General features: G+C 45.8%; 1 protein-coding gene across 2 annotated transcripts in view; it reads right to left on the reverse strand.

Moving 5' to 3' along the window:
* GNAL (G protein subunit alpha L) overlaps positions 1-27,310 on the reverse strand; it is a 91,796-nt gene that overhangs the window by 16,556 nt on the left and 47,930 nt on the right. For both annotated transcript variants that reach the window (XM_073790515.1, XM_019920710.3), the window contains one exon: positions 17,214-17,311. In XM_073790515.1, coding sequence (XP_073646616.1) covers positions 17,214-17,311 — 98 coding nt within the window. The remainder of the gene's footprint in view (positions 1-17,213; positions 17,312-27,310) is intronic.

The following is a 27,310-nucleotide window of genomic DNA, read 5'->3' on the forward strand; positions in this document are numbered from 1 at the left end:
TTGGAGGCTGAACACCATTTGTGTCACTTGGTCAGTGTGGATGAGGAGGGATGGTCCTCCGGACACTGTCCCCACTGCCTGGGCTTCTAGCCGTCGCATCTCTGCCTATTGTGATCCTGCCCCTGCTCAAAGCTGCTTCTCCAGGACCCCCACTCTGTGCTGTCCCCTTACCCCGCACAGCACACATGTCAGATTGCCTGGCATGGGGTCCGGGTACCTATTACATTACGAACTGCGTGGAGGCAGAGAACAGTCTTATTCCTTTTTCCCCCCGTGGAACCCAGCACACGCTCTGCAAACAGCAGGCACTGAACCCAGTAAGGCTTTGCTGAGTTGAACTGTGGCTGAGAGGGGCTAGGACGTTACCCTCGTCAGCAGCTTAGCCAAGATTACTTTTTTTCCCTAAAGCAGAACTCTTTCTTCACGTGAGACATTCCTAGAAACAGAATATAAAAGACCAATAAAGGGAAGAAATCTGTTTAAAGTGGGGCTTAGAGGGCCCCACCCCCTTCACTGCTCACCCACTGTCCCCCACCCCTCCGCCCTTTCTTTTGGGTCCCTTGCAGTCAGCAAGCCAGTTCCTTGACCGTTACCCATGGCCTGTTCCATTACGTGACAGGGTTTGGAATATAAGCATGAGAAACCTTGACAGATTATGAGGATAATGACAACTAACATATTAAGTCCTGATGTGCTGGGTTGTTCTGGCCACTTTGCATGAACTGACCCATGTCATCCTCACAAACCCTAGGAGGTAGACGCTGTTAACACCTCCATCCTACGGGCCAGGGAACTGGAGCACAGCACGCTAAGCCACTGGCTGGGTCCACAGCTGCTAAGCGTGAGGAATGGGATTCCAGGGCTGCGGTGGGACAAGTAAGAAACAATGGGGGATGCAGTAAGTTAACATGGGATCCAGTGGAGTTATCATTTCTACTTAAAGGAAGAGGTTGATGCAGCAGGAGTTGTTTTGAGACAGCTGAGGACTGGATTGACTGCGAGGTTAACAGGAGCTAAGGAAGGCTGCTCAGAGAAGTTGACAGCCCCCGAGGCTACGCTTGCTGACCGAGGCGGGTCTCCTCTGGCTGCTGGACAGCCTGGACTCCAGACTCTAGCTGAGGACTCCAGAGGCCCGGGCAGACTGGACGCCGAGGGGAGGCTGACCTTGCCGTGGGCCTGCTTCCCAGGCCTGGCCCTCTGCTTTCTTCTCTGACACCTCAGCCACCCCACTGTGCTCAGTATGACCCAGGCTGAAGCTCTCATGGTCACTTTCCGAGAGCCAGCTTCCTTCTGAGCCCAATGTCCCAACGACCTGCTGACCCTGGAGAGCTGGGGGTGCAAGGCCGTTGCCAAGTCCTCCCACTGACTGCTCGGTCCTTCCCCCCAAACCTGCTCCTTCTGCTAAAGGGCATTCCATGCACCCAGCTATTCAGGTCAGATTCTTAGGAATCATCTGGAACCACCCGCTTTTGAAAGTTCACTGCTTGGCACCAGGTACCAGTCACCCTCGGGGACACACGGAAGCTCAGTGTGTTTCTGCTGAACATATGACTGCAGGCGAAGGACCCGGCACTGGGCACATACCCCCTTGGTGACCATTTCCAGGAGTGCATGACATACACCACTGCACCTATTATATATATAATTTTCCTCTCTATTCATTTAGGAACACAGCCATAATGTGAGACTCCGAGACTCCTCAAACCTTGGGAAATCGCAAAGCCATTATCCTTCAAATTATATTAACATGATGTCCAGGTTGAAAAATGAAAACAAGAAAGCGTTAGAAGGAAACAGAAAAGTCGCCCCTGAGTGGACTGCCACGATGCTCCGCACAGGGGCAGCTGGGAAACGCCCGGTCAGTGGTTCTCACGGTGGCAGCACAGCCCGAGTCCCCCTGTCCTGATGGTCTAATCACACAGACACAGGGATTCTCCTGCTCTATGCTGAACACCTTACTGATCTGACGACAGGCTGAAAATGAAACCTCAACACTCTGGGCTCTAAAGACTTCCGGGATTTCCCTTGGTGCAGAGGAAAGCAATCCCTACTGCACCCAGCCGTTCACAGAAGGAGCCTCCCCACCCCTTCCCGATCCTCTTTGCAATAAAGAACAATTTGATTCAGAAAACAGCAATAGCAGTAATTCCTTTTTTTTTTTAAGACTCTAAATATTAATTTCCCCCCTTGAGTTTTGTTGAAACATAATTCCAGATTCTCTTCAGTTTGGTCTTATTTTAGGACGATTTTGGACTTTCCCAACAAAAGAAGCAATGTGAAAGCAGGAGGGGGAGGCCTGGGTGTGACCTTGACTGGGAGTCAGGGCACCGGGCGCTAGTCCCTTCTGGTAAAGCTGGGTGATTCCTCGTGTGATCTGGTGTAGACCAGCTCACTTCTACGGGCCTCAGTTTCCTCAATTGTAAAACTGGAAAAGGAGGACCTAGGGTCTAACAGTCATGTCTTCATCAGGTCCTGGAACCGGGGGAGGCTGCTTAAAACTATTAAATTAAAAAAAAAATCCCTGAATTCAAATAATTCAGGCAAAGTCTCAAAATAGTGTGCTTTGGCCAAGATATGAAACAGTGAAGACTCTCATACACTACTGGTGGGAGTGTCAGTAGATATAACCTCTCTTTTTTTTATCTAATAAAGTTAAAAAGTGCACCCCCATGAGCACCAGTTCTGCTTGCAATGACCCACCCCAGAGAAACGCTTGCATGTGTGCCCCAGGTACAAAACAAGACGTCATGACCTAAACCTAGAAACAACGTAACTGTGAACAGAACAGAGATATGAATTGTGGCAGATTTTTACAATCGAATACTGCATAGCAATGAAAATAAATAGCTATACCCATACTCAAAGCATGAATACATCCTAAAAACTTAACTGGAGCAAAAGGAACAGACCAAAATGGTATACATGGCATAATTCCATTAAAAAAGTCCCTAAAACAATCTGTAGAGATTCGTTTTAAGATTTACTTAGAGAAAAAAATGTGCTGTTTAAATTGCTTTTCTCCCGGCAATTGTGATGGTGTTGCCAGATCTCGTGTGGAACGCACAGAGAAGATTCAGCAAAAAGGAGAAGGCGGACTGTGTCTATCTTTATGTTACTCCTCCACATACAAAAGTTTGTAGGAAGAAAATCTCCTCCTTTGGTGAGAAAATCTCCTCCTCCTGCCTCAAAGGGACAGATGAACATAAGCAGAGAGTAAGGAACTGTGGTCGGAAAACAAAGACCTGAAATATTTCACGGTCTGCGACATGTGCCTGCACGCCTCTTCCCATCACTCTTTCCATTCGTCACTGGGAATCTTTATTCTGCTACTTTTTCTTTAATTTTAAGAAAAGCTTATTCCCTGCATAGAAACATGTTGCAGTACCTAACAGCTGCCTGGCTGCCTGATGGGAAGTAGGTCATCTTGCGGCCACTGCTCTGGGTCAGAAGGGATTTCAGGACCACAGCTCCGGGGCAGGTGGACAGGACTGCTCGCCGGTCCAGCCGGGCTGCAGAGGGGACCGCTCTCCAGGAACCTGGAGGCTGACGGTTCTCACACAAGTTTTTTTTCCCTTAAACTTGAACATTCAGCTTACAAGCCGTACGTTAAAAACAGCTACTGTGCACCCTGGGCAGTAAATCTGCTACACATCACAGCCCTGTCTAGGCCTGCTCTGGCAGCTCCTTCTGGGAATAATGGAAACATTAGAAGCAGAGCGTCCTCAGGGCTTGGTGGGGTTGAGTGTCAGGACCCAACCCTGGGCCCCTCATTGCCGCTCCCGGTACCGGTGTGTGCAGCTGATACACCCACATCCTTTATCGGTGCTGTATCTGACCCATCCCGAGACACAGCTTTTAAGTAGCATCCTGTCACAGTTAAATTAAGCTTAAATGGGTCATGTGATTTAAAATACCCATGGCCACAGAACAGAGGACAGTGCTGACAGCCATGTACTCTGAGAACCACTTAAAGTCCCTTCAGGTCTAGTTTAACCCACACCGTCCACATAAAAGAAGGAGTCCCAGGCCATTAGTGCCCAAGCTCGCAATTTCTTTTGTTCAAGGAGGAGCTGCAATCAAGCTTTTGAGCCAAAATGTAAAGCTTTTGTTAGTTTAAGCTGATGTCTTCAGTTAGGAAGCAAAACAGGACGAGAACTCCACTATAACGTAACTCAATGAATCCTACTAGAGATAACTTAAAACTTCTATTTAAAACGTGAAAAACCCTGTTAAAAAAGCCAGATACTTGTTAACACTTCTACATTGCTATAATTACTACGATAGCCTTCAGTTTCTCTGAGGCAGTGAACACCTGTGGTCTGAAGGAGGCCAAAGGTAGGTATTTTTAAAAGCAGTGTCAGCTTTAAAATGGTTTTGAACTGAGTCATCAGATACAAGGTATCTGAACTCAAATATACTGGCTACGCTTTCTTATTCTACTGTTTGGTGGACTTGGGCCAGACTCTTCCAGCTCACACCTGTTTCCACAAGTACTGCCTGGCTCGAGGCTCGGGATGTACGGCGGGGGTGGGAGGTGGGGGCAGGTAAGTAATCCACACACGTGATGCATTTATACTGTTCCACAAAGCAGAGGGGTGCATTTCCCCCGCATTTCTTTTTTTGGAAGGGTCGCCACAATTGGGGCACAGAGGTGCTGGCGGAGCTTCCCTGATAAATCTGCCCAGTGAGGCTAGGTTCTAGCAGATACTTCTATTCCAGGAACCACTAGGCTGCCTTGAGGCATGTTTAACTGTGTCCTAAATATAATAAATCCCAGCCAGGGTTAACATCTGGAAAACAATACTTAACAGTAAACTCTAGCATACTGCGGGAGAGAGAAAATGTATTTTCAGAGCAGTTTAGGGGTTAAAAGAGAGTTCAGAGCTCCCTGAATTTCAGCTTACACAAATAGGGGAAATGCTGCAAATTCTTCAATGTCTTTCACATGAAATAAAGCAAGGAAATAGCACAGGTGGTGTCCACCGTGTCGTGTGTCTGCCACAGCCCCGGGACGCAGGTCCCACCACCTCCCAGGTCCTGGAGAGGCAGCTGACTGAGGGCAGGCCAGCCTGAGAAGCAGGGGGTCAACTGAGGGCTTCCCGATGCAGACAGCCTTCTGTAGGCCCAGGGCCGCCCTGTCGTCAGAGACCAGATACACCACTGTGTCACACCAGCACACCATGTATTAGAGGAAGAACCACAGTGAGAAAGGGGCCCTCCAATCTGTGCTCACTTCACGCCAAATTTCTTATTTTAGAAGGGATCTGAGATGTCGTTACACATGGTCAATTGAGGATAATAAAATGTATCCTTTCTTGGAAAAATGATGTAAGTCTTGTCAGTTTTAGAAGAGGATATATTGGGACTTCCCTGGTGGTGCAGTGGTTAAGAATCAGCCTACCAATGCAGGGGCATGGGTTCGATCCCTGGTCCGGGAAGATCCCACATGCCGTGGAGCAACTAAGCCCATGCACGAGCTACAACTACTGAGCCTGTGTGCCACAACTACTGAAGCCCACACACCTAGAGCCCGTGCTCCGCATTAAGGAAAAGCCACCGCCATGAGAAGCCCGCACACCACAACGAAGAGTAGCCCCTGCTCGCTGCAACTAGAGAAAGCCTGCGCGCAACAACGATGACGAACGCAGACAAAAATAAAATAAATAAATAAATTTATATATAAAAAAAGAAGAGGATATATTTAGTTACTGCATACATCTTAGCAGAGAGTCACGGCAAAGTGACTTCCTTCTGAGCCCCCGTAGCTGGTATGAGGAATCCTTCATTCCTTCTCCTCAGAAACAATGCCCGGCCCTCGAGGTTCACATCGATGGAGAACAGGATGGGAAACACTGAGTACCAAGCACTTAACTGTGATCACGTGGATAAAACGGTTAGTGAGCACATGGGAATTCCATCTGTGCTTAGTAAGTTAATATAAGAACCGAATGAAGCTTGTATTTGAAAGGTAGCTTTCTGTTGGTATCATGGAGTCTAATTATTATGTGATCAATGGAATTTGGTGTAAGGAAGAAGGACGGTTTTACTTTCTTCCTTTTTTGAAAGCTTTCTTTGATGTGAAATTACCAAAGGGCAGCTCCTCCACTCCCTGAATCATACTTGAAAGACTGTAATTACATTTCTTGACAGTGTGAACACATGCTCACTGTTTACTGGAAGGAGGGAAGTCCTTATGTAATGTACTATTTACTAGAGCAGCCCGTTTTCTCTGAGCAGAAGTGAATGCTTCTGCTCGAAAGAAGGCCATGTGAAAACAGGAACCAGCCTTTCGTCCTGTCAAGGCTGAACAACAGTCATTGTCTGATTAGACCACATTTGTTTCTCCTTTCATCGTACGATGGACATTTGCGTTATTTCCACTTTCTGGCTATTCTGAATAATAAGATATTGTGCCTTTATCTGAGTTTTAGAGAAAGATGAATTCTGTACAAATGAGAATGAACAGTTAAAATGTAAAAGTCCATTCATGTAACAGTTGCTTTCTGAACACCTACTATGTGCTGGGCTTTGTTCCAGGCATGGTGGGGAACAGCCAACAGTGGCCCACTGACCCATTCATAACGGAGAGTTTAAAATACCTGATTAGATTTACTTATTCATTCAACAAATATTTAATGAGATGTTACTGTGTTGGGCACTGTGTGGAGAAGAACAGCTCAAAATCCTATGGAAATAACTTCTTATAAAATTACCTGCCAGTTTCCATAAAGATATTTTTTAGAGATATCAAGACATCTTTTCAGTATGGGAATCGTATTTTGAATCAGTATTTTTGTTTTTCCATTTCTCCTCTTCCCCTTTCTTTCAGCAGCATACCTGTACTGCCAGTTCAAGCACACAGGTGAGACAGAGATCCTTTTATAGGGTCAGGAGCATTCACTTCTGTGGAGCAATCGTTCACCGCTTTTGAACGGAGTCTCTCTTTTTGCTTTTTCCTTGGTATTAAATAGAATCGTCCTGAAATTAGGCAGATTCAAATGATCAGCAGTCTCCATATTAATTTTACTGTGGTGTCCAAATTAATCTAACAAGCCAGTTGCAACAGGGGGTCTCAAAGTGCATTTAAAGCACACAATTCAGTGGTTTTCTTCGTACTTCCAGACTTGTGCAACCAGCTCCACGATCACTTTTAGAATTTGCATTGTTCCAAAAGGGCACCCGGTACCCATCAAGCAGGTCCTCTCTTAATCCGCCCCCTCAACTCCCCTCAGCCCTATGCAACCCTAACCTACTTCCTGTCTCTACAGAAATACTTATTGTAGGTATTTCATATAAATGGAATCACACAGTATGTGGCCTTTTGTGTTTGGCTTCTTTGACTTATCACATCTTCAGGGCTCATCCATGTTGTTCTGTGTATGTCAGTGCTTCATTCCTTTTTACAGCTAAATAATATTCCATTGCATAGACAGACCACAATTTGTTTATCCATTCCTCAGTTGATTTGGATTGTTTCTTTTTTTTGGCTGTGCTGCGTGACATGCGGGATCTTAGTTCCCGCAACAGGGATCAAACCCGTGGCCCCTGCATTGGGAGCACAGAGTCTTAACCACTGGACCACCAGGGAAGTCCCTGTCTTAAAGTTTTGGTATAGATGTATGTTTTCAATTCTCTTGGATGTATACCTAGGAATTGCTGGGTCATACGGTAACTCTGTGTTTAACTTTTTGTGGAACTGCCAGACTGTTTTCCAAAGCGGCTGCACTATTTTACATCTCTACCAGCAAAAATATGAAGGTTCCAATTTCCCCACATCCTCGCCACATTAGTTTTCATCTGACTCTTTGATTCTAGCCATCCTAGTGGGTGTACAGTGGTGTCTCATTATGGTTTCAATTTGCATTTCCCTGAGAGCCAATGATGTTGACCACATTTTCACAGCTTACCGGCCACTTATATATCTTATTGGGGAAATGTTTCTTCTGATCCTTTGCTCATTTTAATATTGGGTTATTTATCTTTATTTTAAAATAAATTTATTTTATTTATTTATTTTTGGCTGCATTGGGTCTTTGTTGCTGCGCGTGGGCTTTCTCTAGTTGTGGTGAGCAGGGGCTACTCGTCATTGTGGTGTGCGGGCTTCTCATTAAGGTGGCTTCTCTTGTTGCAGAGCATGGGCTCTAGGAGCACGGGCTTCAGTAGTTGTGGCATGTGGGCTCAGTAGTTGTGGCTCGTGGGCTCTAGAGCACAGGCTCAGTAGTTGTGGCGCATGGGCTTAGTTGTTCCGCGGCATGTGGGATCTTTCAGGACCAGGGCTCGAACCCGTGTCCCCTACATTGGCAGGTGGATTCTTAACCGCTGTGCCAGCAGGGAAGCCCTATTTATCTTTCTGTTATTGAGTTGTAAGAGTTCTTTATCTATTCTGGATACAAATAACTTATCAGATACATAGTTTACAAATATTTTCTCTTTTCGGTGAATTATCCTTTAAATTTCTTGAACTATGAGGACCTCTATAAAAAAACCCCAACTATCCTGGTTTTCATTTGCAAACTATGTTTGATACACGAATGTGATAAAAATGAACAGTTAAGGAGAGCGACTTCAGAATCTGAGAAAATGGGTGTCCTTGTGAAAATCCACTTATTTGTAAGCTAGGATCCACCCTCATCATCTTTAAAATTTATTCTGTGGCAGCACCTGGCATGCATTTCATGCTCACATAATGTTTGTTAAACTTTTAAACCATAATAGTCTCTCACAATCTTTAGGTTTAAAATGTGAAATCCTGGCTAAATCAAGTAACAGCCTGGTAGTTCTATGTAGTCGTGGGCAGTTTTGTTTCCTCCTCTGTAGAATGGAGATAATAAACTCTTTGCGTTTGTGTGAGGATGGATATGTTAACTCATATGATGTGCATGGTAAGTTTCTATAACAATGGGCTATTCTGCAGCTACACTTGGAAGCTGAGAATTACAGGACACGTCTCTTAACATTACTCTGCAGCTGCACATCTTATTAATAGTTAGTAGTATGAGTGGTTTTCAGCCTGAGTTCCCTGGGCTCTTTGCAAGTGTTTCACATAATTCAACAAACACTTAAAAGAATGGTAGTAAAACCCTTCCACATCAAATGTCTTATGTGCCATATTATATACTTCATGGGGTACTACCAATGCATTACTCTGTGCTGCTATGTTATTTTTCTGTAGACTTCTGATCACATCTATACTTATGTATATTTTTCTTCCCCCTACATTTTATTATGAAAAATTTCAAACACACAGCAAACTTGAAATAATTTTACAGTGAATACTTGAATACCCACCACCTAGATTCTGCCATTACCATTTTTACTGTACTTTATTTTTAATTTATTTATTTTATTTATTTTTGGCTGCGTTGGGTCTTTGTTGCTGTGCCCGGGCTCCGGACGCGCAGGCTCAGCGGCCATGGCTCACGGGCCCAGCCGCTCCGCGGCATGTGGGATCTTCCCGGACCGGGGCATGAACCCGTGTCCCCTGCATTGGCAGGTGGACTCTCAACCACTGCGCCACCAGGGAAGCCCAGGGGCTACTCTTCGTTGCGGTGTGCGGGCTTCTCTTTGCGGTGGCTTCTCTTGTTGCACAGCACGGGCTCTAGGCTCGTGGGCTCTAGAGCGCAGGCTCAGTAGTTGTGGCACAGGGGCTTAGTTGCTCCGCGGCATGTGGGATCTTCCTGGACCAGGGCTTGAACCCGTGTCCCCTGCATTGGTAGGCAGATTCTTAACCACTTCCCTGCCACCAGGGAAGTCCTTTACTGTACTTTAAAAAGTCACACATCTACCCCATTTATCCATCTTATTTCTGATAATTTCAACAAAATTGCAAACACCAGAATGCCTCCTCCTACATGATTCAGCACCCAGGTCATTAGCTAAAATCAATGTTTGTTCACAGTTCACTCTTTTGATGTAAATTTTGATCCATAGAAACCCAAATTGTGAGTGTACGTTTGCTGAGTTTTGACAAATGCATACACCTGTGTAACGCTAACACTTATCAAGACGTTATGCACATGTTTTTAGATGTGCAGTTTTGGGGAGAAAGGACATCTACTGCTTAGACGACCAGCCCCGTCCAGCTGCAGGACCTCGAGGTGAGGACAGGGCACCCGCTTCTTCAGATGCCACTGAAGCTCGGGCTCATGTGAGGGTCAGAGTCCCGTCATCACAGTTGGAAATGCGACACATTAAAACATTTAAGCATCTATCTGACTTTACCTTAAGGAATGGGAGGAGTGGTTAGGGGCTGCTAGGAATTCCAGTTGGTGGGAAATTTCTTGCATTTCTCCTTTCCACATTCCTGCATAATTAACTTAAATGTTTCCTGTGATTGATTATAAGGCCAACTCGAAAAAACCCATTTCTGCTACCGTTTGCAGCTACTCAACCACATAAACCAGAGTATTTCCACACACCCCTCCCCCAGCAGGAGACCCTGGACGCTGAGCCCAGAGGAGACCAGCTGCCATCCATACCCACACTACACAGGTCATATAGTAAGTTAAGTGTTACCAGTGTGAACACTGAAAATTTCACTCTACTCAAGTACCACTTTGGTTTGGTATTTGATGCATTTCATTCTGCTGCTACAAATTCTGGACACTAGCCCTAATTTTTAACCTGGGCCCCGTGGAGACTGGGGTTTCCTGGCATCAACTGAGTGGCCACAAAGGCTCTGGGGGGGGCTCTAAGGGCGACACATCCTGCACCTCAGCCCTGCGGAGCCCTCGGCACGCTGGCATCCCACGTGGGATACTGTTTGACAAAGGGTCTAGCTCTAAGGAACATGAGGAAGAATAGCTGTAAGGCAGCAAAAACGTGTGTGTGTGTGTGTGTGTGTGTGTGTGTGTGTGTGTGTGTGTGCACGCACTTAACACTATCTGGTTCAATGGCCCTATGTCCACAGCCTTCAGAATGAATCTGACAATACATAGTGAACAGGAAACTCGTTCCACCTGCTGGAAGGGGCGAGGACGTGGAGTCCTGCCGCCTTTACAGGAAGTCTGAGGACCCATGAGACAAGGAACGGGAATCCCCCAGGATTCTCCGCTCAGGGGAGTAGTTTTTCCGAGAGGTTTAAAAAGATCCATGTATACAGTGTGAAATCACGGAAAAAAAAGGTAGTCTTTGTTCCTGGTTCCTGACACGGGGCTCCTGAAACCCGTGAAATTTCCTAAGTGAGAGGAGCATCTTTTGTTCTAATGGGGTGACTCTGGGTGGGCTCCTGGTTGAGGGCTGGTCACCAGAAAGACCAACCTGTGATTAGAAGCTGGGAATTTTCAGCCCCACCTGCATCCTCCAGGAAGGGAGGAGGGGCTGCAGACTGAGTTAATGATGTATCATGCCCCCATGGGGAAGCCTCCACAGCAAACCCAGCAGCATGGGGCCTGGAGAGCTCCCCTGCTGTGGACACACCCACATGCTGGGAGGGGGGACCCCCAACTCCACAGAACAGAAGCTCCTACCCTCAGGACCCTCCCAGGCCTTGCCCTGGGGACTTCTTCATCTGGATGTTCACCTGTGTCCTTTATCATATCCTTTAATAAACCGGTAAGCGTTAAGTAGGCATTTCCCTGAATTCTGTGAGCTGTTCTAGCAGAAAACTGAATCCGAGGTGGAGGAGGACACGGGCACCTCCGATCTGCAGTCAAGTGGGACAGACGTGGGGGGTTCCCTGGGGACCTCGTCGTGATTGGCACCTTAAGTGGGGTGTCTCGTGGCCTGAGCCCTTACCCTGTGGGGCCTGAGGATCTCCTGGGAAGGGAGTGTCAGAACTGAGTTAAATGGTGGGACACCCAGCTGGTGTAACACATCTGGTGTCAGAGTGTGGTGAGTGTGGTCACAGTGGGAGCAAAGAGGACCCACGAGGAAAGTGCAGGTTCCCACCCTCAGGACCCTCTCAGAAGCTGCTTCTCGGGGTGAAGTCTCCGAAGACGGCAGAGGAGAACCAGGCTGACCCACTTATACTGAGATATTTGCATGTAATATATTCTTCATACTTAAAAACATTACTGCCCATAAACAGGAGCACTTCCAATGCTACAGATCTAGAAAATGAATCTGAAAATAAACTGGGCTGAAATGAAGGTCAAATCGAGGGTTCAGAAGCACTCAGATAATTGACTGGATATTTAGTGAGTTAACACTATATAGTAAGATGCATATTTAAAATTATAGTTTATTTTACAATGACCTAAAAATCCACTTTGAAGTTGAAACTTCATTTTTGTGAATAATTTCCAGATTGTCCTGAAAGCTCACATTCAAGGACTTGCAAGCCCTGAGATCCAGGCTGGTGTGGAGGGGACAAACGGGCCCCCATGGGCTCCTGCCGGGCGGCAAAGGGCACACGTGGGAAATCACTACACCTTTCTCACTGCTCTTTTCTTTTGAGGGGGATATTCTCTCCTTTCCAGAGTGTTCTAAAACCAATTATGTAAATGGATGTATACGAAAGGTGAGTATCACGTAAACACATGTGTGCAAAGTGTGAGAACCTACATACACTCCAAGTTGTAGAGTTTCAAGTTAGATTAAGCAGAGTATGATTTTATAAACCTGTTCTAAAGATCCAATTTTCCAGGGACTTCCCTGGTGGCTCAGTGGTTAAGAATCCCCACCTGCTAATGCAGGGGACACGGGTTCGAGTCCTGGTCCGGGTATATCACATGCTGCAGAGCAACTAAGCCCACGAGCCACAACTACTGAGCCCATGAGCCACAACTACTGAGCCCGTGAGCCACAACTACTGAGCCCACGTGCCATAGCTACTGAAGCCCATGCGCCCTAGAGCCCGTGCTCCACAACAAAGAGAAGCCACCGCAATGAGAAGTCTGTGCACTGCAACAAAGAGTAGTCCCCACTCTCCCCAACTAGAGAAAGCCCGCGTGCAGCAACCCAGAACTCAACGCAGCCAAAAATAAATAAATAAATAAATAAAAATCAGATTTTCCCTGATTTCCTTTCTCTCAAAATAGCTGTTTACATGGCTACATAATCACTTATTATTAGCACTTAAAGGAAACGCATTTTGGGGGCTAATGTAGTAGAGATTGTTTTTAATTTTCACAGTGGGAATTGGGGACCTCTGTATGAAATATAATCTCTGCTAATTTGCTCAGCTTGCTTCATGTTGCAAAGACACTCATTTTTACCAAATGTATAACCCTTGAAGTTCATAATAATGATTGTTGCCATGCTCCTCCAGCCAGGCTGGTCCTGGTGTTGGATGGTGCAGTGCCCACCCCGCCTGCCGCAGCCCTGCTTGGGGTCGCAGAGGTGGCCGCTGGCCGGGGTGACAGAGACAACGCTGCCCGGTTGGAGCAAACCCGTCTGCCCTGTTTCCTCTGGGCCCTGGTCTGAGGGTTATGGGATGGCCCCACGGGTCAGCAGACAGGGACAGAGAGGTTGTGATGCCTTGGGCTTCAGTGGCTCTGAGAGACTCAGAACAAATCCCCCCTTTCCTGAAGGAGCCTTAGCAAGTGTCCGCGCCTTGCATGCCAGGTAGCACGCACAGACCCGAGCAGACTTTCTCATTTTTATATGAAAGGTGATCTATAACTTGGGAGCTCCACGTGCGCCTGTGTGCCGCGGCCTGGAGAGGGGGCGACGGGTACAAAGAAGCAGCCCTTAAAATGCTTGCTTAGACTTGAATCTGTTGTTGGAAAGAGGACCGAGAGGAGGCAGGATTTCTGCTCTCACGAGTCCTCACCAAGACTGACTGGTGGTGCCACTGCTTGTCCTGCCCTGGACCCTTCCCTCCCCTGTAATATTTCCTTTTTTAAATTGAGATATAATTCACATAACATAAACCTCACCATTTTGAAGTACACGATTCAGCGGGTTTTAGTATATTTATAACCATCACTACGATTCAGTTCCGGAACATTTTCATTATCCCCAAAAGAAATCCCGTACCCTTTAACAGTCACTCGCAATTTCCCCCTCCCCCAGCCCCTGGCAACCACTAATCTACTTTCTGTCTCTATGAATTTGCCTGTTCTGGGCATTTCATACAACTGGACTCATTCAATATGTGTTATGTCTGGCTTCTCTCACTGAGCCTCACGTTTTCAAGGTTCATCCATGTTGTACCACGTGTTGGTGCTTTGTTCTCTTTTATGGCTAAATAAGATCCCATTGTGTGGCCAGACCATGGCTGTTCATCCAGTTATCCTTTCATGGACATTTGCATTGTTTGTACTTTTTGGCTGTTGTGGATAATGCTGCTGTGAACATTCATGTACACATTATTATGTGGATGTATGTTTTTAATTCTCTTGGGTGTATACCCAGGGGAGAAACTGCCAGGTTCCTCTGTGTTTAAGCTTTTGAGTTACCGTGGCGAGACCATCCTTGGATTCTTCACTGGCAGCTCAGCCCCCCTGGGAAGCGCCTCTTCCCCCAAATAGTCCCGTGGTTTCTGCCATGGAAGAAATTACTTCAACAGGGCTTAGAATGAATCCCTTCTTAATTAGCACTTGGGCTCAAAACACAAGACTGCTGAGCAGGTAACATAGTGACTTAGAGTCACACTGAGATGTCGGCAGATATTTTCTCAGAGGATTCAGAAGAGAGAGGAACAGACCTGTCAGAACCCTGGACTCTGCCAGGGCAAAGCTCAGTGCCCCATCGGCCCCGCGCTGAGCCCCGGGCTCCCGATCTGCCCATTCGCTTATTTCCGATAGCCCTGATTTCATGCAAGAACTCCCACTAAGGAACCAGGTCTTTGAGGAGGAAGAACATGCATTCGCCAAGGAATTGGAACTCCGGGGCGCTGGGCAAGCCGGCATGAGCGTCCTGGTCCCAGGACATCCCCGGCTGGACGTTGAAATGTCCTTTCTGTCCTTTATTTCATGAGCAAAGGTGATGGGAGATGGAAGCAGCTATGTTCCTTCAATATCTTATTTGACAACAAAAAAAATCTGTCTCCATGTGTCGGTCTAACAAGAGTTACTGAAATATTACTTGTTTTTGAAATGTCTCACCCCCAACCTCAACATCTGAGTGCAGAGGAAAAACAAGATTGTTATTAAGAGACAAAGGTTGCTGACCTAACCTGATTCCCATGCATATTAAAATGGATTAAAAAAGCAAAGCTGGGACGTTATGATTGACCCAGATAGTGAGGTTTAGGGGGGAACGGCTTTCTGTGATTCTGCCGAGCCCAGAGTGAAGACCGCAGGAACCCTGGTGTTTTATTTTTGACGAACCTGGGGTCTTGACCTCGTGCCTCAGAGTCTCACTCCCTGTAATTTGAAAGTACGGAACTGAAAGAAATAGCAGAGCTTGGCGGGGGCTCCCCGCCCCGCCACCCGCCAGGTGGGAACCCCGATCTCAGTGGCCTCAGGTTACCCCCTGGACCTTGGTTCCCACGTTGGAGACACAGCAGCAAGAGCTCAGGAGGGCTCACGTGTGCCAGGTGCCACTCTGGGGTTTCGGGTCTCTACTTAACCCTACAACAACTGTACAGGAATACAGCCCATAATTTTATCCCCATGGAAGTAACCTGCCCAAACTCTCTGCTCTTGGCAGCAGAGCAAAGATTTGGATCCTCACTGCCTGTTGTCAAAGCTCATGTTGCTTCTTTTTGTCAAATTTACGTTGCATGTTCTATTTTAAAGTAAACCATTAATTCTATTGCTATGGTGATGCGTTGTCTCTTTTTATAAGAAAGAGAAACTCCTAATGTGACACTGAAGGGCGCTCTGGTCCAGAGGCGACTTCGCTCAAGAAATACTGGGAACCACGGTCAGACACATTCCGCCAGAACCTCAAACGCAAACCTATATGAATGTTAATGTTATCTCCAGCTGTGCTAGAAATTCCCTCTGGCATCACAGCTAGACTTCCCCAAACCAGAGCTTGATGGCATCCTGTCCTCCATAAACGACATCTCCTGGGTCCCTGTCCCAATAACGGCCCCGTGGTCATCCTCAATGACCACCCCCCCCCTTTCCTCCACCTCCCTTGTTTGATCCAGTGCCTGGCTCTGTCCCTGAGGCCCCAGGCTCACCTCCACGGCCACCACCTGCCTGTGTGCACCCACGGGTCTCTGCCGCCTCCGTTTCACCCTCCATGCAGCACCAGAGTGACCTGACAGCCTCACTCTTCCAGCCGATGGCCGCTCGCTGCGTCCGGAGGAAAATCCACATTCCCTGGCCTGGGAGGGTGTGGCCCCTCGACCCCTCTCGCCTGTCCACAGCCACCTCCATCACCGCTGGGTCCCACACGCTTCCTGTCAGTGCTGGGGACATGCCTGCGTCCCCTCCTGGGCCCTGCCCACCCCGCTCAGCACCCCTCGCCCGTGACAGGTGATGGAGCCTGAGCTCCGAGGGGTGGGGAGGGCCCGGGGGCGGCCGCACCTCCCTGTCCTTAAAGTCAGTATTCACAGTGTAGTTCTCAATAGTGTAGATTTGGTCCCAAATACTGTGAATTCCATTTGACGCTTCTGGAACCTTTCCCACAAGTATGGAGTTTTAGAGTTTACAGACTTAAAATGTATAAAAGCTTATTTCTTGCTGCCCAAAGGGTTATTTAAGACAAACTTTAAATACAGTTTTTGTTATCAAATGAGCAAACACAGCTAAAACTCATTGATCAACCTTCTTCTGGGGACCATTATGCTGTAATAGTTATAGACTGAATCTAAAATAGCGAAAGATAGGAAATAGGAAAATGAGAATTTCAGGGAAAAACAATGAGCCAGCCTTGGCACCAGAGTCCTTTGCTTATTTCTCCTCATACATTTTTTTCATCAAATATTTACTTATTATTTTAATTACCATCTACTCTTGAGGTTCTAGTCTACTTCAAATGTGTGTAGGATGATCTCATTACTTTAAGTAAGAGCTTCGGCCTGGCGGCAGATGTGGGTTATTTAAATTTTAATTTGGGGGCCCCGGCTCCAAAATTAAAACATAGTAATGAATACCTAAGTATGTTATAATTTATGAACATGCCTATAACTCTATAGAAGGCAAAAAATGACTAGAACTGAATACAAAGATCGAGGTAAAATGAATATAACTGCTTCTGGTTCTTCCCCGAAACACTGCCTCCTGCTGGATTTTCAGTTTTGCATCTACTGAACTCATCTTATGTTAAAAGCTGGTTTCTGCAATGAGTTGTTAATTATTTGTTCCTTGTACTTAAGGAAGTTCAGAGATTCTGGGAGGGCAGCACGGATTGGTCCTCGCGGACAGACTCACTATTGGGCGCAGTCGATGAGCTGGTACTCGTTGGACCTCTCGAAGCAGGCCTTCACACCTTCGTCATCCCAGAGCTTCTTCACGTGATCGAAGAATTCCTGAAGTTTGAAAAAGTTACAGATAAGAAAACCCATGTGTAACCTTCTTCCGAAAGTTAAAAGTAAAGAGAAAATGCCAAAAACATTTGCAGGGAGTGCATAAATTGTTTTCTTCGTGGAGGCTGACTCCACACATGGGGTGGAAGGTCCAGATCTCACCACTCAATCTACTGCTCAAACATTCTTATTGTTCCAGAAAGTTCCTCAAAGTGGAAATGACAAGTCAAAAATTAATGACATTCACCAACTATCAATACAACCAAGAATTTAAAGTTCTCAGGACACAACGACCTGACTAGCAGAATGGCCATTTCAGCCGTGAAAAAACATGCTTGTTACAACGGCAAGTTCTGTTTTAGCTGCTTCTTTTAAATTTTCTAGGTGAGCCACGATTATGAATAGACATGGTTGAGCAGACGGGTTAAATTCAGCCCCAAAGCATTAGGTACATAAGAAAGAAACTTTTAAAATTATACCCTTTGGGGATAGTGATTTACTCTTTTTGACCTTTTTAGAAACTCTGAGTTAAGCGTGAACTGGGATTTTTGGTTCACACACTGTGCGCAGGCCCATCCCTTACGGCACCAGCAGCCTCTGAAATAGCAGCCTGTCTACCTCAGTAAAGGTGGCTCTATGAATCCGTATTTCCAAAATTATCCAAATTAAATGAATAGTGCTATGGAAGCAGATGACTATACATTAGCAGCTAAGTATAAAATAAGTTACATAAATTTTCACAAAACTCTTTGTTAGAATATTTATATCCCTTCCCAAACCAAGGAAGCCCCGATTTCCATCTCTGCTCTGCAGGAGAGGGCCTGGGGTGACCCCGCCAGGAAGCAGTCGAGGCTGCTCTCCCTAAGAATCAGCGCAGATTCTTTGCAGGAAGAAACAAGACCTGAGTTGGTTCACGATTCCATACAAGGGTGGATCCAAGTATTGAGGGGCCTGATGCTTATACAACTTGTGGACCCTCTTTGAAAAAAAGGAACACAGAATTATGGGTACAAATCAGGTACAAGACCTGGAAGGGGGAGCAGGGGGCCCTGAGTGCAGCTTCACCAGGTTCTAGTCCATCCCAGCCTGACTCCCAGTGTCGGGAACAGCTTTTAAGCTTGTGCCGCACGTCTCTGTATCTATCGTGCCTGCCTGTCATCAACAACAAACCCAAACTGCCCACAGGGGACAGGAAGGGACAGTCTCCACGCCAAGGAGAGGAGCTGGACCCTCAGCGTTTACCCTGTCTCCCTGGATTGATGCTTCCTTCTGGAATCTTCCAGGGCCGCTCTCATCACTCCATTGAAGGAGTCTGTGGGCTTCCTTGAAAAATTTCCTTCCAAGAGTCAAATGAGGAGACACACACACACACACACACACACGCACGCACACACACACACACGCACCCCAGGTCTAAAGAGAAATGCTCTATTGTGCTATTATCCGGACGGTCCAGGAGGGCAGTTATACCCCTGTCGTGGTGATATTGGGATTTGAGCCCCACTTTCCCCCTACTGCAGACCCCTGTGCAGTGGTCCTGGAAGAAAGTTCCTTACTGTCTTTAACAAGTGTCAGAATCATTTTTTCTTCAACAGTCTGAGCAAAAGCCTTTGAGACAGAGTCACAGAGGGGTGCTTGACCCAAGAAACAAAATGCACGGTTCCTGGGGACATGCCGACAGCAGAGTGAGATGGGAACCGTGAGTGCCGGGATCTTACAGCAGGCGCCGTGGACAACACGGAGGAGACAGAACAGGCTCGATCTGCTGCTTTGTCTTCCTTGTTGGGAAACAAGAAGCGGGATTAGACCAGGGCCAGGTCCCCAGGATTCCCTACGTTTGCTCTTTAAGGAGTTCTCAGATCTTCGTGGAAAATTTCAGGGCTGCTGCTGCTGTGGCCCCTTCACCTTTTTATCAGGGAAAATGTCAAACTTACACAAGGAGAGAGAACGCCCCCTGGGCACTCACTACCCACAGGCAGATTCCACACTCAAGTGGCTGTTCTCTTTTATCTGTATCTCAGCCCTTTTCTCCACCTTTTTTTTTTTTTTTTTGGAGTATAATTGCTTTACAATGATGTGTTAGTTTCTGCTTTATAACAAAGTGAATCAGTTATACATATACATATATCCCCATATCTCTTCCCTCTTTCATCTCCCTCCCACCTTTATTATTTAATAGCAGTTCTCTCACACCATATTATTTTATTTCAACATTATTTCTAAAAGATAAATCTTTAGAAGTCATAGCCACAATACCACAATCTCAAATAAAAATACATAAACCAGTAAAGAAATGATTCTGTAAAATCATTAACCACTGCAGCTTCTTTAGCTGTGCTCAAACATTTGTCCAGAGCCTGGCTAGAATTCTTGTACATTTGTTAAAACAACTGGGAAATAAATATGAGGAATACTTTTAGTATGCCTCCGTTAGCAACTAAGATGAATAATACTAAATAAAAATAATTTCAGTGGGGTGTGTGTGTGTGTGTGTGTGTGTGTGTGTGTGACTGAAAAGGTGATTCACAGTGAAGTCTCACTTGTTTTTGACATCTGAGAGTTGAGAGACACTGAGAGCATAAAAAGAAAATTACTAAATGACATTTCTTAATTTTTTCTGTATTATTGAATTTGAGAATCACCTTGTGATCTTCATATATTTAGCAACTGAAATACATGGTCATTTATGTCATTCTAATTCAAAGGAGTTTGAGTTGTGTTATAGAAAATAAACATGATAATGATACCAAATTAAACCTACTTTTAAAAAGCAAGGCTTTAAATTTTCATAGCATAATTTTGATGTTTAAATCAAAATTTAAACTAAAATTAAATACCCAACTCCTCCATTTCCTATTATAGCACTTTCCTTCTCGTTCTGCTGTTTACGCCTTCCTGTAGGTATAAAGTGTATTCAAAGCTAGCCTGGAATTCTCAGGTAGGTAACAATTTAAAAAAAAATCTTTAGGGCTTCCCTGGTGGCGCAGTGGTTGAGAGTGTGCCTGCCGATGCAGGGGACGCGGGTTAGTGCCCCGGTCTGGGAAGATCCCACATGCCGCGGAGAGGCTGGGCCTGTGAGCCATGGCCGCTGGGCCTGCGCGTCCGGAGCCTGTGCTCCGCAACGGGAGAGGCCACAACAGTGAGAGGCCCGCGTACCACAAAAAAAAAAAAAAATTTTTTTTAATTCTTTGTAACTGCTTTGAAACAAATAAATGTCTGCCAATAAGAAATGTAAAAAATTATTGCATGATTTCTCTGCTAATGTAATACAATAAAACAACTTTTGGTTACACTGACACTTAAGATTCACTTTTTGTTTTGGACATAACCATCAAAAGCATAATATTTCTTATCTGGTGAAAGAGATGTCGTCCAGTGGCCTGGAGGGCACCCAGGTCTCAGGTGGAGCTGCTCCCACATGTGGTGCCCTGTCCTGAGGGTGGTGGAAACCCTTACTGGGTTGAGTGAAAATTGTTATTCCTAGGATAACTTATGGAAAATATTCCTCTTTAATTTTAGTGTCAGTAATACTTTTTTGCATCTCTCAAGAAAATGCTTTACCAATTTCATTATTAATTTTTAATCCTCTGGGATCCTGTGACTTTTCTGCTGCTTTCATTTATGTCACTGAATTGACCGCCAAGAAGCTCAGAAATCCCGTTTGGGGGTTGGTCCCAGCTTGTGTGTAGACCTTGCCTTTATGCTCTGGGTACCAACTTCACCTCTGCTACCACATCACTCACTCACCTGTTCCTAGCTTCCTTCTGCCATACTTTGGTTTTTTTAAATTAACTTGTATTATAACTTTGTGAGTGGCACTAAATCCTTTCTGGAACACGCTGGAGCAAAAATAAATGATTACCGGAACTTTCCACGGTAATGCAGTGAACAACGGCCACCATGACCATCAAATGGGCCTCAGAAACAGTCAGGAGAGTAGCCATTTAAGTAGAATTTTCTAAAGCTCAAGTTTGGGTCTGATTCATTTAAAATACACCTACTCAGTTGTACCCCTCGGGGAGTAGAACGATCTAATAGGTTTCTGTCATTTCTTTTTTCAGATATCTGGTGGATGTCAAGTTGAAGGTCTGTATGGGATCCGTCACGCCTGGTTATTTATAATCTCTGTCCATCCTCAGGTCTAAGTTAATACAGGATGCTTCAAATTCTATTTAGAAACAGCTTTCAGAGACCAGGCTAAACAAACCAAATAAAGTGTCGACAGTAATCAGGGGTCCCCAAGCCCGAGTCTTTCCCAGCATGAAGCATGACCTCCGTGGGTGACAACCACAGCAAGTAACCAAACGTAAAGTGGCGTCACCCTGGCCTTTCCTGGGGCCTCGTGGGTCCCAGGCAAGCTTCTCAGGGTCTTCGGCCGAGGGCTCACTTGAGTCTCAAATACCCTGCCATGCAGGTGATGCAGCTCTCGTTTTACAGATGACGAAATGGGAATGATCTTGGATCCTTTGTACTTGCCTGAGCCCCTGACTAGGACGTGATCAGTCTGGATCTGGAAGCAGCCTCAGGGCCTGGCCAGCTCCCTCCTTCTCTTCTGTAGCAGCTCCTCATGGCTGGAGACCAGTGAGAGCAAACCCACATTTACAATATACATCACACTCGTCTTTCTCCCCCTGTGACAGCCAACTTTAACTATTCTTAGAATCATTTCTAACAGCCTCTTGAGGTATACTTTATACGCCCTAAAATTCACCCATTTACTTATCCGGTCACACACCCAACTAACACAGCCAAGTCTTAGAACCCCTCCACCATCGGCCCCCTTCCCTGGTCTCAGACAACTGCCAATCTACTTTGGTCTCTATAGTTTTGCCTTTTCTAGAAATTTTGTATAAATGAAATCATAGAGTCTTTTGTGTCTGGCTTCTTTCACTTAGCCTGATTTCTCTGAGATTCACCCATTTTGTTATGTATTTTAGCAGCTTAAAAAAAAACTGCTGAGTCCTATTCCATTGTATGGATAAGACCACATTTTGCTTGTTTACTCACTCACCAGTGGATGGACATTGGGGTTATTTATGGTTTTTGACTGTTATGAGTAATGCTGCTAGGAATATCTGTGTACCAGGCTTTGTATGGACTTCTATTATCATCCCTTTTGGGTTAATACCCAGGAGTGGAATTGCTGGGTTACAGGACAGGTGCATGTTTAACTTTAAAAAATGGCTAAATTGTTTTCCAAAGTGACCATTCCATTTGCACTGTCAAGAGCAATGGGTAGGGGTTCGAGTTCCTCCAAACCTCACCAATACTTGGTTTTGTTAGTCTTTTTGATTTTAATTATGCTAACGGGTGTGTAATGGCATCTGGCTGTGGTTTAAGTTTGCATCTCCCTTATGGCCAATGACGATGGATATCGTTTCACGTTGGCTGCTCGCATATCTTCATTTTGAGGTGTCCGTTCAAATATTTTTCCCATTAAAAAATTGGGTTGTATGTCTTCTTATTATTGTTTTATTTTTCATAAGAGTAAAATATTCTAAAAAATTGCCTGGATTCAAATCCTTTCTTAGCTACAGGTTTCGCCAACATTTTCTCACCCAATGTGGCTCGCATTTTAATTTTCCTAAGCATTTTTTTTTTTTTTTTTTTTTTTTTTTTGCAGTACGCGGGCCTCTCACTGTTGCGGCCTCTCTCATTGCGGAGCACAGGCTCCAGAGGCGCAGGCTCAGCGGCCATGGCTCATAGGCTCAGCCGCTCCGTGGCATGTGGGATCTTCCCAGACCAGGGCACGAACCCGTGTCCTCTGCATCGGCAGGCGGCCTCTCAACCACTGCGCCACCAGGGAAGCCCATTCCTAAGCATCTTTTGATGAGCAAAGCTTTTAATTTTGATGATGTCTAATTAATCATTTTTTTAAGTTTATTTATTTATTTGGCTGTGCCAGTTCTTAGTTGCGGCATGCGGGATCTTTAGTTGCAGTGTGAGAACTCTCAGTTGCAGCATGCATGTGGGATCTAGTTCCCTGATCAGGGATCGAACCCGGGCCCCCTGCATTGGGAGTGTGGAGTCTTAGCCACTGGACCACCAGGGAAGTCCCTAATTAATCAGTTTTTGCTTTTCACTTTTTGTGTTCTAAGAAATCTTTGCCTAACCCAAAGTAAAGTTTTTTTCTCCAAGATCTCTTCTAAAAGTTTAATATTTTTAGCTCTTAGATTTAGGTCTACAATCTGAGTTAATTTGGGGATATGGTGGGAGGAAAGGGTCAGGCTTCACTTTTTTCCATGCGGATATGCAGCTTCGCCCCCCAGCATATTTACTGAAAAGACTACCCTTTCTCCATTGAATTTTTGAAACTGACCTTCGTACCTTTGCTGAAACTGACCATACACACGTGGGTCTGTTCCTGGACTTAATTCTGTTCCACCGACCCACATGTCCATCCTTGTGCCAACTCCATCCATCATGATTACCGTAGCTCTGTAGTCAGTCTTAAAATTAGGTGTTAAGTCCTGCAACTTTGTTCTTTTCCAACATCATTCTGACTATTCTTGGTCTTCTGAATTTCCACATATGTCTGAGAACTGGCCTGTAAGTTTCTATAGAAAAGCTGCTGGTATTTGGCTGGAATTGCACTGCCTCTCTAGGTTGCTTTGGGGAGAAGTGCCATTTTAACAACAATGAGCTTTTTAATCCATGAACATGGTAATATCTGTTTGTGTCTTATTTTCTCTCAACGATGTTTCCTAGTTTTCAGTGTATACATCTTTCATTTGTTAGGGTTTTTTTCCTAAGTAATTTTTTTGGATGTTGTTTTGAAGGTGCATTTTTTTTTAAATTTCATTTTTGGAATATTTCATGGCTAGTACAAAGAAATACAGTTGACATCTGTATTCGATCCTATATCCAGCAACCTTGTTAATTTCATGTATTAGTTCCAGAGGCTTTCACTTCCTTCCTATGTAGCTGAGCAGAGAGTTACCCACAAAGCTCTGGCCTGTCTCTTTTCTCCCTGAAGCATGACCCACAAGGGCTGGGGCAGAATCAGAATTCCTTGTGGTTCCAAGGTTCAGGGAGACTGAGCCAAAGGGGCCTTTGCTGCCCACCATGGCCAGGTGGCATGCGTTTTGCTGCTCTTGCACTTGGTTTAAAAAAAATTTTTTTTAAGATATAGTAAGATTTGTCTAAGGACTCTACCTTTTATTTCCAAATTATAGTCTCACAAAACAACTGATAAGTATAAAGTTCTAGTAATTAGATCCATGACCCATAGTAGAGAGTTAAAGAAATCTACCCCATTGTGATGGGAACATATAATTTTCCTTAAGTATTTTTTCCCCACCAAATTAATTTTTTAGCTTTTGATTTTCTCCTTCACAATACTCCCACTCTTATACCTAAGATTCTCTCTAAAATCCTAATTCTCTGAGAAACTTGTGCACTTGAAGCATGCCAAAGAGACTCACAGGAGAAACTTATTTGTGTGGGAACAGAAATAAAATAATTATGTATTTTTATTAGGGATAAGAGACTCAAAGAATCACGACTTTGGTCTTTGCTTCCAGACAGGCTCTGTCAAGTCGTCTGACAAAAGTTCTCCGTGGCATCAAGCTTGATTATGTAACACCTGGAGGTATTATTCTTGGTCTTTTAGTCACTCTGAGTCCTGTTTTACGTGCTGAGAGGCAAAATGGAGGGAGAAGACCCTCTTTTTGGGAACAGGTTAGATTTAAAGCAAATGTCTGTAGAAGTGGGTTTGGTATATTCCTACTGACAATGGCTGTAGAATTAGATACATATTTCTTTGGGAAAATTTTAGTGTAAAACATAGTAGAGGTGCCTAATGAGGAATCCTAAAACAATATTTCTGGTTGAGCATGGATTTTGGGTTCAGGTCCCAGCCGGGGAGCTTCTTCACTCTGACCACTATGTCCTATTCCCCGGGGACAGAACGGGTCCTTCTGGTCACAGGCTGGAGCTTCAGCTGGAGTGATGAGCACACAGCCGACAGGTGGAGGAGGGGGGTGAGGATGTGCACGTGAGGGGCCAGGGCAGGAGAGAGGCGGTGAGAGGGTAGCAGGAAGACAAAATTAGAAGCGGGTGGGTGGACCAGGCCTCAGGACAGCCAAGAGGTGAGGACTGACCTGTGAAGTGCTGCTGGGGGGAGGGTCAGGGAGTTCTTGGCTTTGGGCACAAGGACAGGGCCAGAACACGGGCTGCAGATCTGGTAGCATCATGATAAGGCCGCCAGGTGCCAACAGGCTCACAGAGAAGCACGTGGCAGGGAAGAGAAGGCCATGCAGGCTTGAGGACTGAATTCCAGAAACAGCTTCAGAACACCCAAGGGCACGAGGCATCACACCAGGCGCTGGGGAGGGGGCACGGGTTCTGAACACAAGAAGGGAACGTCCAGATCACCAGCAAGAGGTAGGTTATGGTGGCCAAGAGTGGGCCTCGGGGACAGGAGCCCCGAGGGCACTGCTGTCGCACTGAGCTGCACCCTGAGCTTCTGGTGCCTGGGCTCCCAGACCCCGTGCTCCCCGCCACAAGGCCCCCAGATTCCTGCACTTACAGCTGGAGAGGGAGTGGGGCTGGCTGAACAGGACTGCAGCTGCTTTCTAGAAACAAGGGCCAAGCCCTTGTAGGAGAACGTGTGCAGTCCCATGGAAGGGCGCCTGGAAGCTGAGCCTCCAAGTCCCCACACGGGAGGGGGTCCCCGGGGCCCTGGAGAGCCCCACCTCAGCCCGTAAGCAGCGGGGGGGCGGGGAGGAGGAAGGGGAGTGGGCTGGGCCAGGGTGCAGGCCCACGGTCCCCAGTTACTAAGGGGGATCTTAGTAATTAACTAAGCTGCACGTGTACCCGACACCCTACAACAGGCTGAGGGTGTCCTCCGTGGGAATGTGCAGCCTCCCTGAGAGGAAACAATGGTTAAATGGAAACGCAACACCCGCGGTGCATTCCTGGAGGGATTAGGGGATTCACGTTTCCATGAAAAAAAGATTTCAAAGGCGCAGCAGATCTCCTGTGCAAACCTGCAGCAGCTGCGAATCTGGCACCAGACACAAAAGGGAAGGAAAACTGTCCAAAGAACCCAAAGACCTTGATATTCTAAACTCATGTGTTTGTATGAGACCACCTTTAAGATTTCTTCCAGTTCTGGGACTCTCTGATTTTAAGTTTTATATTTTCCCTCTGTCTATTTTTAATGGAACAGTTTTATTGACCTACAATGCATATGCCATACAGTTTACCCATTTAAAGTGTACAAGTCAGTAGTTTTCAGTTTATTCACAGAGTTGTGCACCCATCACCACGATCACCTTTAGAACGTGTCCATCACCCCAGAGAAACCCTGCACCCACGAGCAGTCACTCCTTATTCTCACCTCCCTCTGCCCCTGGCAAACACCAGTCCACTTTCTGTCTCTACGGATCTGCCTGTTCTGATGTTTCATTAAAAAGGGACTCATACGATGCGTAGCCTTTTGTGTCAGGCTTTCATTTAGCATAATGTTTCCAAGGGTGTAACATGGGTCAGTGCTTCATTCCTTTTATGGCCAAGTAAGATCCCACTGTGTCGATGGACCACGTGGGTTCATCCATTCATCCTTCGATGGACATTTGGGCTGTTGCACGTTTTGGCTGTTGTGAATAGTGCTGCTGTGAACATTCGTGTACAGGTATTCGAGTAAATGTAGGTTTTTAATTATCTTGGGTATATACGTAGGAGAGGGCCTCCTTTCCCAAGAGAAACATCTGGAACCATTTTACAAGAGTTACTAGTTGGAATTTCTGATTCATCATGCTTAATTCATCTCAGCATTCAGCAGCTTTATTAAATGTTCTTTTACCCGAACGGAGGCAGGCAGTGCAGCCAGTGTTACAAGATGTCACTCTTGTCCAGCTCTTGAACGTGTTTGTTTTTTTTTTTTTTTGTGGTACGCGGTCCTCTCACTGTTGTGGCCTCTCCTGTTGCAGAGCACAGGCTCTGGACGCGCAGGCTCAGAGGCCATGGCTCACAGGCCCAGCCGCTCCGTGGCATGTG

This window comes from Tursiops truncatus, chromosome 13 (assembly GCF_011762595.2).
Source record: "Tursiops truncatus isolate mTurTru1 chromosome 13, mTurTru1.mat.Y, whole genome shotgun sequence".
Taxonomy (NCBI): Eukaryota; Metazoa; Chordata; class Mammalia; order Artiodactyla; family Delphinidae; genus Tursiops; species Tursiops truncatus.